This window comes from Suncus etruscus, chromosome 18, assembly GCF_024139225.1.
Source record: "Suncus etruscus isolate mSunEtr1 chromosome 18, mSunEtr1.pri.cur, whole genome shotgun sequence".
NCBI lineage: Eukaryota > Metazoa > Chordata > Mammalia > Eulipotyphla > Soricidae > Suncus > Suncus etruscus.
Genome location: NC_064865.1, coordinates 42764950 through 42779252, shown reverse-complemented (window position 1 = coordinate 42779252; position 14303 = coordinate 42764950). Strand labels below are relative to the sequence as shown.

At 41.9% G+C, this 14303-nt stretch overlaps 1 protein-coding gene across 5 annotated transcripts in view; it reads right to left on the bottom strand.

Annotated features, from left to right (window-relative positions):
- PHACTR1 (phosphatase and actin regulator 1) overlaps positions 1 to 14303 on the bottom strand; it is a 554139-nt gene that overhangs the window by 123701 nt on the left and 416135 nt on the right. For 4 of the 5 annotated variants that reach the window (XM_049765251.1, XM_049765250.1, XM_049765247.1 and 1 more), the window contains exon 3: positions 9909 to 9989. The exons of the other annotated variant lie outside the window; for it this stretch is intronic. In XM_049765251.1, the coding sequence (XP_049621208.1) occupies positions 9909 to 9989 (81 nt within the window). The remainder of the gene's footprint in view (positions 1 to 9908; positions 9990 to 14303) is intronic. 5 annotated transcript variants of the gene reach the window in all.

Sequence of the window (14303 nt, the reverse complement as noted above, 5' to 3'; positions counted from 1 at the left end):
TTTTTTTGCTGCTTTCTTGTCCTTTTTTATTCTACTTTATTGAGTGATTGATTGGTTGTTGAGCCACACCTAGCAGTGCTCGAGGGTTACTCCTGGCTCTGCACTCAGAAATTGCCCCTGGCAGGCTGGGGGACCAAACTGGATGCCGAGGATTCAACCAGGTTTCTCTCAGGTCGGCTGCATGCAAGGCAAACACCCTGCCGCTGTTCTATCTTTCCAGCCCAGCATTTAATATTTGAAATAAAAATCTTATTTTTACAATCATGAAACTAGCCCTTTTATGATTTTGTTTTGGCCACATAAGACAGTGATCTCAAACCAGGGTCTCGATTAAAGTGGTCACATGAAAGGTAAGTGCCTTTTTTGTTTACCTGCTAAACTACCTCTCTAGACTTTCAAAACTATAGTCTTTCCTGCTCTTTTTTTTTTCTGGTGCATCTCTCTCTTTCTCTCTCCCCCCTGCCCTCACATACACATATTTTCTCTCTCAGACTTGAGCCAGACACTGCAGGGTTCTGTAGGGTCAGGGAACTACTGCAAAGGCTTCATCAAGTCAAATTATGGTGTCTAAATCCCAGATGCCTTCCTTTTCCCACCCTGAGTACAGGGATGCCTCCTTACCAATCCTTACCAAGCCTATTGAATCCAACATCATCTATTCTGTTAAACTACAATTACTCAGACTAGTCTTCCCAGGTAGTGATTCAGAGTTTAATGGTAGGGACTAAAAAAAAAGATGTACTATCATTCCATTCTTGGGCATTTGGATATTGAAAATACATTTGGGACAGGGACTGAATATAATATAAACAGAAAGCCTCTTCTCTCCTCTTTTACAATAGCAAATCCCATGGATCCAAGCTGAGGTTGGGGGCACGTTAATGGGGGTAGCCCAACATAGCCTGATTTTATATTTTGGAAAGCAGTTCATGTCAGAGTTGGGACAGAGAAGCATTTTTCCAAAAGTCTACAGCTCTGATCCCCTGACTGTACTCTCCAGTGTGTGTGTGTGTATGTGTGTGTGTGTGTGTGTGTGTCTGTGTGTCTGTGTGTCTGTGTGTGAGTGCTGATGCCAGTGCTGCAATTTGTGTTAAGTTCACAACATTCAAGTGTGAGCCACTGGTGTTATACACCAGCAGTTGTATGTAAATGACATGTAAATGAACACAAACAATGCCATTTCTCAGTCAGACACAATCATCTGATGCAGTCACCCAAGTGGGCAGTGGCTGCTGTAATGTATGAAGTATATAACAGTGACTTTGCTGCAAACACTTTTCTAAATCTAAACTTTCAGCGGGTCCTCTTGATCTTTTCTTTTCTTTCTTTCCTTTTTTCTTTTTTTTTCTTTTTTTATAATTTTCAAGCCTTTTCTCCATTCTAACGATCCTCATTCCGCCACCCACGATCGCATCACTGGACTCCCAGCGAGTCTAAAGCTTTCTTCCTGACTCATGCCTTGGTCTCCCTCCAAGTCCCTCTCCCTGCAGAAAGTGATGAGGCTGCAAATTAGACTGCCATTAATATAATTCTATTGAACTCTAAGCTTGGACAAATATTTTTCTCTCTTTTGTATTTGGGTTGCACCTGATGATGCTCAGAGAGTTACTCTAGGTTCAGTACTCAAGAATCACTCCTGGTGGTCATTAAGGGACCAGATGGGCCAAAATAGGTCAACTGCATGCAAAGCAAATACCCTATCTTCTATACTGTCTCTGGCCCCAATAATTTTCTTTTTATTCTTGATGCCATGTTCCCTTCTGCACCAGTGCAATTCATTACATTAAGTGGCAAGGTGTTACACAGTTGAGAGAGGCTCAAAGCAAACGCCCTTTTCATTTTCACACAGTTACTCCAAGCCACAGCTTTCAAGATGCCACTTCTAGGTGAGATGTCAAAAACAAACCAAATAGTATCCTATTCAGTCCCCTGGTAAAAAGCTCTGAGCAGCAATTCCCATAACCTTCGAGACTTTGCAAACCCACACACCTAAGAGGCCTGAGAAAAAGATGGGGCTTAAGAAGGCTCTGGCCTGCAATATTTATCTCTTCCTTTCCTGGGGAGATGTTTTATTTATCTTTAATTGAGAGGATGACCTTTTAATGAAAATACCAGGCATTTTTCTTTTGAATGCCAGAGGAGGAAAGCATACAGCCTCTGCAATCGAAGAGTCATCAATTCCTGGAGTTCTTACTTGTGTTTACAGTGTAAGATAACACCTTCCAACAGATTTAGGAAGGAAGCACACCTCAGAGCTCCATTATTTCCTGTGAAATGTGATTTGAGTTCTCAGCACATGGGAAATATGAGAAACTCATTGGCATACGTGCAGTTCTAATCTCCTTGCCTGGTCGTTCCTTCCCGGGTCATCTCCCCCAACACCAAGTTTACCTTTGACCTTAGTGGCTTTGGTATATCTCTGCAGTGGGGGTATGGTCCAGACTCTTGCCTCTGCTCAGTTGTAATACTATGTCACTTGCACAAGTAATTTTACTCTGCAGAAACAAGTGCTTTTTTTGTCGTGCCTCATTTCCTGATGAGTGGTCTTTCCATGCAAACTAACTATACCAAGATCAGCTGTAGCAACTGGCACCATGTCAGCACAGAGACATCACAGGAAAATCCAGAGACAAAAGTTAGCATAAGCACCACATATTTCCTACATTCGTTAGGCACAACATTGGGTTGATATGTCAAGATCATTTTTAATAACCTCCAGTAGCAATATTTCTCTTTTTTGGTTTTTGGGTCACATCCAGCAGCACTCAGGGGTTACCCCTGGCTCTATGCTCAGAAATCACTCCTGGCAGGCTCGGGGGACCATATGGGATGCTGGGATTCGAACCACCATCCTTCTGTGTGCAAGGCAAATGCTCTATCTCCATGCTATCTCTCCAGCCCCAGTAGGAATATTTTTTTATCTATCCTTTGACTACCAATATGCGATCCATTTCAAGATTCTCCTGTTTTCTATAAGCTCCACATGAGGACAGAAGGTCGTAGTGGGGAGTTTAAGAGACACTTGCCCTGGCCAGGTGGCCTCAGGCAAGTGAATAACATCACTGAGCATGTTTAAATAATACACTGGAAGGATGACAAAGAGCTTGGGCAGATGACCTTGGCCAGGTGACCTTGCTAATGCAGAGAAATATCCACTTTCCCAATGGCCAAAGAGCTAACTCTTTGCAGGATATTTTTCCCTAATATACATACTTAAAAGACATCATCTGAAAGTAGAATAGTTGGCATTCATGCCTAGGTACATAACATAAAGTCTATTTAAATAAGTGGCAACAAAATTTCATGGATCATAAAACTGAGTAGACAAGGAGACCAGAATTCCTGTTGTTCTGAATAGTGGCAAGACCAATTAACTGAGTCCCATGAATGTAGAGGGTAGTTGTAGGCTTGCATTTGTTCTTTTTGGAACTATTCTCTCCAATAGTGTCCACTGGAGGCTTCATCAGTGACCAAACAAGACTAAGATCTCTTTGCACTTCATGCGGTTCACATTTCAGTAAAAAGAAAGCAATGTGAAAGGGATCACATAATCCATCATTTATAATACAGACTTGCAATGTGTTGTAGAGATAAACAACAGCAGGACAGAGCTAGAGGATGAAGGAAAGGGGATGGTTAAGCAACATCTGAGTTCTTCTGCTCAGAAGCTTACAAATCTCCTTCACTCCAAGCTTCATTGAGAAGCTAATATCTGAGCTGAGCCTGGGAAAAGGATGGGACATGTGACTCTCTGGGGATCTAGAAGGACTAGAAGGTTAGGCTGAAGAGCTGCTGAAAGAGGGAGTAAGGTAGAGGTGGGACTGTAATGCTGATGGCTTGAGCAGAGGAGGGCAATTTTGGTGGCCATCTGGCTAGGAATTAGGGATTTCTCTGAGTGATTTGGGGAGCCCCAGAGGATTCTGAGTAGTGCAAGGATTCTGACTTACTGCAACAAGCTTCTATCTAACAGGAAAATACCCTTTTGGTTTAAAGAACTTCAGGGTTTATCAGTGAGATAACAAGGTGTTCTGAGCTGACAAGAGCACCTCTGCCCATTTCAGCCACCCATCAAAGGCTGTAGGTCTCAGTGCAAATGCTACCTCCTGTGCAGCGGGTTCTTGATGCATCTACCTAACATCAGCACTCCTCTGAATTTTAAGTCTGTCTTTTGCTTTGTTTGTTTGTTTGCTTTTGTAAAACCACATGTTAAGATCAGTATTGCCTAATCTAGAACAGAATGTGAACTCCTAGAAGGGAAGGATTTTCCCACCTGGTGATCACTATAGAACTCAACACTTAGAAGATCTCTTGGCACAGAAAGGGTTACCAATATTGCTTTGTTGAATGAATGAATATTCCTGGGGCTTAGAAGGTCCCTTAAGTAATAATCTCAATTATGCTAAAAGATGGGGAAAGTTGTCATTCAAATTATTGCTATTTTCAAAAAACAATTCAGCAGTGGTCAGGGCTTACTCTTGGTTCTGTAGTTAAGGATTATTCCTGGTGGGTTCAGAGGACCATATGGAGGGATAGAGATCTAACTGGGTCAGTCACATGCAAGGCAAATATTCTACTTGCTGCATTATCTCTTCAGTCCCATGTAGAATATTTTCTACCATTAGTTCCACATTTGTACCAGAGTAGTGACAACTCATTTTAATGTTTACATTGTGCTCTTCATATTAATCTTATAAAAATACTATGACATATTTGGAAAATTGAAGATCAGAATTTACAGTTTTTGCCCCAGCTATATTATGATTAAAAGAAGTAAAAATCTTATGTAGTTTTAAAAGTCTGCTGCAGTCTCACTTTATATAGAGTTCAAACACATTTCTATGACTTATTGACTTTTTTATAAAGGTTCCTGTGGAAAGTAGATAAACATACTATTGATGGGAACATAAATTGGTGTAGCTACTATGGAAAACATTTCTCCAAAAGTTAAGAACAGAATTATGATAAAATTTAGCTAACTCACGTTTAGTTATTTAGCTAAAAGTATGAAGTCTACTCTTGAAAGTAAAACATGCTTCTAGATTTATCACAGCGTTATTTGGAATTTGCCAAGATATAGAAGCCACAGTAGATCTCACTGATGGAAGAATTGTGAAGCAAGATGTGGTTATATCTGCAGAAGAATGCTATTCAGGTGTACAAAATATGGAGTATTGCCAAATACAACATGGATGCTGAATGAGCATAGAGAAAGACAGACAGTATGGCTTTGCTCCTATGACAGACAGGTATGCAAACTGTGAACAAACAGAAGAGAAATGAAATTGTAGATTTTGAAAACAGAGCAATAACATAATAAGCATGATTAGAGAAGAGAGATTGCCATAGTAGGAAAATACTTAGAGCAGATGTATGATGGTGGACAGGAAATAGACTTTTGATGGTGATCATATTGGTGTGTAATCAAATGTTAAATTATTTATCTGTGCACTTGACACTTATGAGTATCTATTAGGGTATATCTTACTTTATCCAAAACAAAGATCATCCCTAGTTCCTTTGAATCTATTTGTTTACAAATTGTTTTCACCCCAAAACAGAAGCTGTCTTACATGCAAAGCTGTCAGGACTGAATCAGGATAGCCTGAGCTATTGGTCCTTACTCTGTCCTTACTTACCCACCTGTGCTTGATCTCTGTACTCAATAAAAACGACCATTCTGGCAGTCAATTTGCTCTCGATATGAGATAGAAATTGCCAGACTACATGTCTTTCACCCTCAGCTTGGTTTGGATTATTTCATGCGCAACCCTGCTTTAGATTCGTTCACCTGGGGTTGAAGATATGGTGTGTGGGGTGCTTTTACCAGTACCATAAACCAAGTTCCTTTGTTTCTAAATGTATGTGAGTCTACATGAGGCTCAATTTTAAAAAGCTCAAAAAATTTAAAAAGCCATTGAGTAGTTGTTTTTTTGTTTTGTTTTGTTTTTTTTAGATATGAGCACATTCCATTCAATGTAGAATTCCTGAGTATGTTCTGTAGACTTTGAAGATAAAATTCCCTCTTCAATTCAAGCTCTCTCCAATTTTGCTTAATTCGAATTTCTTGGGATTTTTAAAACATAAACAAAAATGAAGTTTTTGGAAGCAATCTGTCAGTGTGCTTAAACCTCATTAGTTCTGGCTATTCCCTTATCCCACTGTTACAAACCTCAAGTCACTACAGTATATCTTTATATTTTTTGAATCTAAGGGGTATTATTTAGCCAAATCAAGGAAATAAAAAAGCTAGATGGAGGGGCTGGAGCAGTGGCACAAACAGTAAGGTGTTTGCGTTGCATGCAGCTAACCTAGGACGGACTGTGGTTCAATCCCCCGGCATTCCATATGGTCCCTGAAGCCAGGAGCAATTTCTGAGCATATAACCAGGAGTAACCTCTGATTGTCACCCGTGTGGCTCAAAAAGAAAAAAAAAAGAAAAAAAAAAAAAGCTTGAAGGAAAAGTTGTTTACTAGTGAAGATAAGCTACTTCCTACGTCATGAGCCATAATGCTCCAGCATACTATGTCTTGTTTTTTGAGCTGTGAGCTGGCTGGCCATGGGATGACAGTAATTACTTTTTAGTGGGCAGTATTGAGGGCTTGGAGAGCCACTGGTGAAGACAATTTTGCTGCCAGGTGGCAGGAGATGTGTGCAGACACGAGGTGCTTCAAAGTGAGAAATCACCCACCAGGCAATACTGGAGAATTGCCTCCTCCCTGTGACATTCATCTCTGAGACCACATGAAAAGTGATGAGTTCCTCTTGGCCACTTGCTGTTCTCTCAAGTTCTCTCACAATGAAACTGTTTCCCACATGAGCAGTCCAGAAACAGAAAGCATGAGAATGATATTAGGGAAGGGAAGAAAAGAGTCTTTTAGAAAAATACCCAGTAGAGGTGGCTAAGAGGAAGAAACAATCAGAACTTCTGGAACTGGGTTTCCAGTTATCTCACAAAGGGAGATACATTGGAAGGGCCTCTAAAATTTCTTCATGACCCCTGGGCCTGATGACTGAGGGTTAGACATTAAAAGTGTCTTAAGATCTAGACAGGATGAAAGTGACTGTTATTCTACCCCATGTGTCATTAGGGGCTGTGAAATGGGTTATTCTCAGATCCAAACTTTGGTGTGTAGCTAAAGGTTATATGAACCTTTACATGTGGAGTCTTGATTCCCTGGGTTTCATATCCTTCAGGCTGAGGCAGAGATGTCAAGAATGTGGTTCACAGAAGAAAGGCCCCAGGAGGACACCCTCAGTCACCTTGAGCTTCCTGAATTGAGGAAACATACTGAGAAAACACACAGAGGTGCTTTCCATGATATTTCATGATAGCAGTTCCAGCTGGCCAACAAATATGCATTAATTTATGTAATTCTCATGACAGCGTGTCACCCACACTTTCAGATTAGAGATGGAAATACAGAGAAGTGAAAGAACTCAATAAAAAGCAATCCAACTGCTGTCCAGTTAAAGAGACTCAGACCAGTCCTGCCAGGCTGGTGTTCTGAGACATAAAGAGTAGATATGCTCTCCTCAGGAAAAGGCAGCAAGTATGAAGACCAGCAGTCACTATGTTTCTTGTGTTCTTAATGCTCATCTCTCTTTTCTGTTCTTCCCATCATCCAAACATGAAGTATTTAAATAATTTTTTCCTTATCAATGGAGGTTTTTACTCCAACAGTCTACAACTTCTCTGAATAAGTCAAGGAGTTACTCAGGCAATCTCCTAAACCTAGCTCTATTATATAATGGAACTAATAAATGCCAGAGTAAAATATATTCTCTTGAGCATTCCTGAAGTTTTACAGCAAAAGAGATAAAGGTTATAGGAAGAAAGGAGACAAGAGAGAAGGTCATATAACCAGATTGAAATGGGATTTAGTTGCACCGAGTCTATCTGTGCAGACACTCACTATAGAATTATACCTGAAGTCAAAGCACATTTTCCATCTATGCTGTGAGTGGTATGAAGGGGAGCTTGTGATAAAGCAAGGAGAGTTAAAGTCAGGATAAAGGAGAGCTTCAGAGACTGTACTGAAACAAACTATTGGAAAACAGTGACAAAACTGCGTAGTCCTTTCTCCTTGGAGGGATTAATCAACCAAAGAAGTTTGGAGTGGTCTCATGCAGGAACTGGAGGAGGTAGGAATACATGGTGATTCCTTGGATTCTAGAGGCTCAGATAATGATCACTTTTGAGTGAAAAGAGACAAGAGCCATCCCCTTCTCAGCCATGTTGCAGAACAGAGCCAGTGAGGTCATACTTTCTATGCATGACCCTTTAAGATGGCAGCTCTCTCCAGACAAGGTACTTTCACATACTTTCACCTAGTCCTGGCTAGGTGAAGTGGGAGAAGGGAGCTGAAGAGAAGTAATGAAAATAGGGAACCACCAATCAAACCCAAGGGCACAAGGTAGAACTACCAATCAAACATAAGAACACAGGGGAAACCATCAATCAAACCCAAGGACACAATGTAGAATCACCAATCAAATTCAATTGTACAAGGTGGAACCACTAATAAAACACAAGAACAGAGGGGGAACCACCAATCAAACACAAGGACATAGTGTGCCTGTGTGTGTGTGTGTGTGTGTGTTGGGGAACAACAAAACACAAAAGCAAAGGGGAAACAGACATAGGAGGAGCTGTCAATCAAACCCAAAGTACAGAAGGAATCAACAATCAATATCAAAGGCACAGGGGGGCGTCACCAAATACAAGGACACAAAAGAAATAGACACAGGGGGAATCTCCAATCAAACCCAAGGGCACAGAGAGAACCATCATTAAAACATTAAAATTTAATTTTAATTAAAATTAAAAAAATTGAATTGCCAATCAAAATCAAAGGTCTGCTTGCACTAGGGCACAGTGTAGGCCCAAGGAGAAGAGGGGAGGAGAGGGGAGAAAAAGGGAAAGTAAGGGAGGGGAGGAGTGGGGTAGGAAGAAGCATAGATTACACTAACTCTGGAAGTAAAGAGCATTAGTTCACTTAGTTCACTTAAAGACTTAATAGAGAGTGTTGTGGTCCTTAGAAAGGGTCCAGGAAGGTTGCTTCCAGGGAAGTGAAAAACCTCAGTAGAGCAAAGTTTACAGTAGCCGAGCTTGGCTGCAGAAATAGTACTGTGGATAAGGTGTTTGTTTGCCTGTGGTCAATCTGAGTTCTATGTCTGGCATCTCATCTAGCTCCGTAAGCACAGTCAGAGGTAATCCCTGAGCACAAATTCAGGAGTAAGTGCTGAGCACCACAGGTGTGTCCCCCCCCCAACAAGACAAAATAGCAAAACTGTCAAAAAAAAAGTGGAGTGAAGAATACTTACAGTACTGACACTCATGGCCAACATCCATATTTAAAGATAATAATTCAAGAATTCAATACATTTAATAGCAAACATGGACACATACACAAAGCATCTGAATTGTGTAAATATACTTGAAAATACCTATATGCACAGATAGTTGTAATTTTATCCATTTTGATTTTTTTCCTACCATGGGGACAGACACTGTCAGAATGATGTTATGGAAATACAAGTGCTTGTGGCGTGCTACATGTATTTTAGGAGCCCCTAGTCCTTGAAGCGCTTAAGTCATTTATTTCTCTCCAGTGGTACAAACTGGAATCCCATCCAGGACCTACATGGTGCCGGGACCACGGAAGTCTTCTTAGCATCCTCTGGTCTGGGTCCAGTTCCAGTCCAGTGCTGTCAAAAAAGAACTTTACTTCTTTCCTCTGTGAAGCAAAGAGCTCGAACTGTTTCCCACATTCCCTTTTCTCTCCAGAACTGTCCAGAGTTCCCAAGGTTCAATTCCTGGGGTAAGTAGCAGAATTGACCTCCGAGAGATACGCAACCAGATCCCACACGGCTCTGGGGGTGCCGCGGGGAGGGTGTACTCCCCTTACCTTTGTCATAGATTTCCTTCAAGACTCCCCGCTTTATCAGCTCCTCCCTGCTTTGCCTCATTGATATTTTCCTCTCCAGGGCTACAAGCAAGAGACAAACAGAGAAGCAGGTGTGAACAAGTGACACAAAGGTTTAGCAGGAAATCCAGCATGAATGGAAACATAACACACACACACACACACATACACACACATGCACACACACACATACATGGTCAGCAAGTTGTTCTTTCCTGTAGGAATGAGACCAGCTGCTAGACTTTGATGCTCTTATAAGCGATTATTCCACAAAATATCCCACCAAAATCACCTTGGAGGCAGCATTTAGGAAAACATCACTGCTAGCTGAGAGGCATAGCCACTTATCAATGGAAAGTCCTTGAGAAGAACAACATGTTTCCAAGTCAGAAAGACCATTCTGGACCTCAGCTTTCTCTTTGTGGCTCACTGCTTGCTCCTGAACAATGGTGATGCTTGGGGAGGATTTGGCTTGTTTGGGTGGTTTTTTGAGCTAGATCTGGCGATGCTCAGGGTGTTACTCCTGGCTCTGCACTCAGGAATCACTCCTGGTAGGTTTGGGACTATATGGGATGCTGGGGATTGAACCTGAGTTGGCTACATGCAAGGCAAGTGCCCTACAGGCTGTGCTATTAATATCAATAGGCTATGCTAGGATATTTTTCTTGAATTCCCTACTTCATAGACATGGCCTCATGTCTCATTAAAGATTTGGTTGCATCCTGGCTAAAAAGAAAATAATATGAAAATACATTCCCCCCAAAGCTCTCAGGTGCCATGATCTTGAGGAGAGTCTTGGGGTGGTGGGAGGCCTCCATATTGGCCACACACAGCCACTGCCTCTCTCTGGCTTCCTCTGCAGTGGCCAGACCAGGAAGTCAGTGATTGCTACAGAATGTGCCGCTGTTGCTATGTCCCAGCCACTCACCTGAGCCAAATGCTCAGACAGGAGGGGACTAGAGGGACCTCATCTCAGATCTGTGGGCCTAATGGAGAGAAGTGAGGTGGAAAAAGAGCTGGGGAGCAGAGCAGCCTGTATGGGTGGGGAGTGAAAAGGGCAGGCCTGAGGCTGATAGCAGAGCTCAGGGTAGGAAGCAAGCTGCTGGAATCTCAGCTTCTGGGTCAGTACTGTGTGGAAGAGGTGAGAGATTATTTCCTTTGCTTTTGTCAGCTGGAGGAGTCCTTTGAGTACATAGTTATTTCCAAGTTGGGGTTAGGGGTGAGGGCAAGGGAACCAACTATAAAAGAAGGAAACGACTTCAGGTAGACAAATTCAGTTACAGAATAAACACACAAATAGAGTTCAACGATCTTTAGTGCAGAGACTCTAAATACGGACTACAGAGACAGGAAGGAAGTGAGAAATGGGATCCTCCGGGTGCCCATTGGGAGTACATCTTCCTAGACAGAGAGCAGTGGAGCTAACAAACTCACATCACTTACAAGCACAGGAAGCGGAAAAGTACCATTTGGGAAAACTTACTCTTTTATATATACTTTGTTTTTCGGCCACACCTGGTAACGGTCAGGGGTTACTCCTAGTAACCAAGTCCCTGGCTTGGGGGACCATATGGGACGCCGGGGGGGGGGGGGGGGGGGGTGGGGGGTGGGGAGGGGGATCGAATTGTGGTCCTTCCTAGACTAGCACGTGCAAGGCAGATGCCTTAAGGCCTTTGCTGCCACTCTGGCCCCTTATATTTTATTTTTGAGGTCTAATGTTTTATTTCTGCCAGCATTTACTTCTTTTTTATTTTGTATAGTCACCATGAAATTACAAAGTGATTTATGATTGGGTTTCGGGCATACACAATTTCAACATGGTTCCTTTCACCAGCGTTTGTTTCTCTCCATCAGTGCATTCCCCCATCCCCATCAGCCTCCCATCAGTCTGCTTTTACAAGAACCTGCAAACATTTCCTAAAAAGTTGAAAATGTTTACATATATAAACTCTTTCTCTCTCTCTCACCAAGCACTGAAAAAAAAAAAAAAAACCTCACAAAGTCACATGCCTAGGGGCTAGAGAAAATACAGTAGTATTGGAATAACTTGTTCTATTCAGGATAATTCTTTGTTGGTAAGGTTGTTACTCACTTAACTAAAAGTACCTTTAAATTGAAGCACTTTTTGGATTGTCCCCTTTCCATACCTGTTCTCCACCTTAGGAGGTGGCCTTTGGCTTCCTAATAAAGACCTTGGGTCTCAGGGAGAAGCTGCTTTTCTTTCTTTTCTACAGCTTGGCTGATTGCTAGCGAGTCTCTCTTGCTAGCACCAGAAAGCTTGTGGTAGAATTTTCCTGAACCTTATTCCCTTCAATCAGTGTGGATTATTTCTTATATTGGTATTGCTTCCAGACCTTTGGGATTGGGGCATGAGGTTTCAGCTTCACAGTAGGTATAGGGCACTTGCTTTACACACAGCAGGCCTGAGTTTGATCCCTGATACCCCACATGATTTCCTGAGTACAGAAGCAGATGTGGTCTGGTTATACACGCAAACAAAATGTCACATGCTTAGCATAGCGACTATAACAATAAAGAAGCTGGAAAATAAAATCTACATTAAAAGGAAACTACATAGTAAAACATTATTTTGTGATTACTTAGAAAATTTAAATACGGGGCCGGAGAGATAGCATGGAGGTAAGGCGTTTGCCTTTCATGCAGGAGGTCATCGATTCGAATCCTGGCGCCCCATATGGTCCCCTGTGCCTGCCAGGAACAATTTCTGAGCCTGGAGCCAGGAATAACCCCTGAGCACTGCCGGGTGTGACCCAAAAACCACACACACACAAAAATTTAAATACTTGTGAAGAAAATATACAGCATAAGAATTTTTTATTGAGGGGCCGAAATGATGGTGCAGCAGTAGGGCATTTGCCTTTCACACAGCTGATCCAGGACAGATTGTAGTTTGATTCTCTGGCATTCCCAAGCCAGGAGTGAATTCTGAGTGCATAGCATAACATGTGAGGTGCAGGGGATCAAATTCGGGTTGACTACATGGAAAGCAAGTGTGATATCTTCTGTACTATTGCTCCAGTTTCAAAAAAGGGGTTTTAAGTAAGGAGATGGTTAACAAGTCATTTGGATAGCACAGAGCTCCTCAAATGTAGCATAAAGAGGTAGAGTGCCATCCTGAATCGAGGCACATGAAATGAATAGGCAAAGCTCAAGCAACATGAAGCTTCCCACAAGCTTTTCATCACTATGGATTAACAGAGATAGATGCACTCCTCAGTCATGAAGGAAATACATGCCAGGCACATGAAATGAATAGGCAAAGCTCAAGCAACATGAAGCTTCCCCCAAGCTTTTCATCACTATGGATTAACAGAGATAGATGCACTCCTCAGTCATGAAGGAAATACATGCCACTGGATGGTGCAGGAGCCAGTGTGGACATGGTTGTGGAGACCGAGGAGGCAAGTGCAGACCTCATAGGCCAAGTCCTGTGGCCACCAAACCCTCAGCTGTCATGCAACATCTGTGTCCACAGAGAGAATCCCCATTAGCGGCTGGAGGGAGACGGTGACCCTCTCTAAGCACAGAACCTGTCCTGACAGTTTACAGACTAAATTCATGTATCATCAGATAGAAGTACTGCCATTCTTCTGATGGACATTTATGATATATTTCTTTAGTTTTTATAATTTATTGATAGCATATAAACAAAAGAGAAGATTTTGCTTGTGGGTGGAAAGTTTTAAAATGTTGCATTGGTGAAGGGGAGGTGTCCTTTTTATGATTTAAATCCAACTACAAACATGTTTGTAATCATGGTGCTTAAATAAAGATATTATTTAAAAATTAATAAATAAATAAATAAAAAGATGCCCACTCTGTTTGCACTTAGGGTGAACTTCCCTTTTCCAACTGAAGAAAATGCTGATTTTTAGGAATCTTCCGCCAGCCATACAGATAAGATGCCGTCATGTGCTTGTGCCTCTACAGTGCTTGGGTCTAATGCAAACTAATGATGCATTTGCAATAATACCGTATAAAAACAGGGCCTGTGATCCTTGAGTTTTGTTTCAGGCTTTAGGTACATGCTTAGCCTTGGCTACCAGTCTGATCAACTGGTGTAATAAATATGTCCTAACTCTCCTACCGTAGATCTTCTAGGTGAGTTGATTAAGTGAATGCCTCGTTTTTTCAACCTCATCACAACATGTGATGAGAAAATGGAAAATGGAAAAAAAAGCCATACGCTTTGGCAGAACATTTGGTAAACACCCTCCTCCCTTCATATTAGAGGGCTTTTTCTGGGAAGAGACCTCCAAGCTGAGTTTGAAAGAAGATATCCAATCTCATTCAAGGAGGGGGTGAAGGAAGCCTCCAGATGTGGCATCTAGACAAGAGTACTTGGTAAAGAGATCT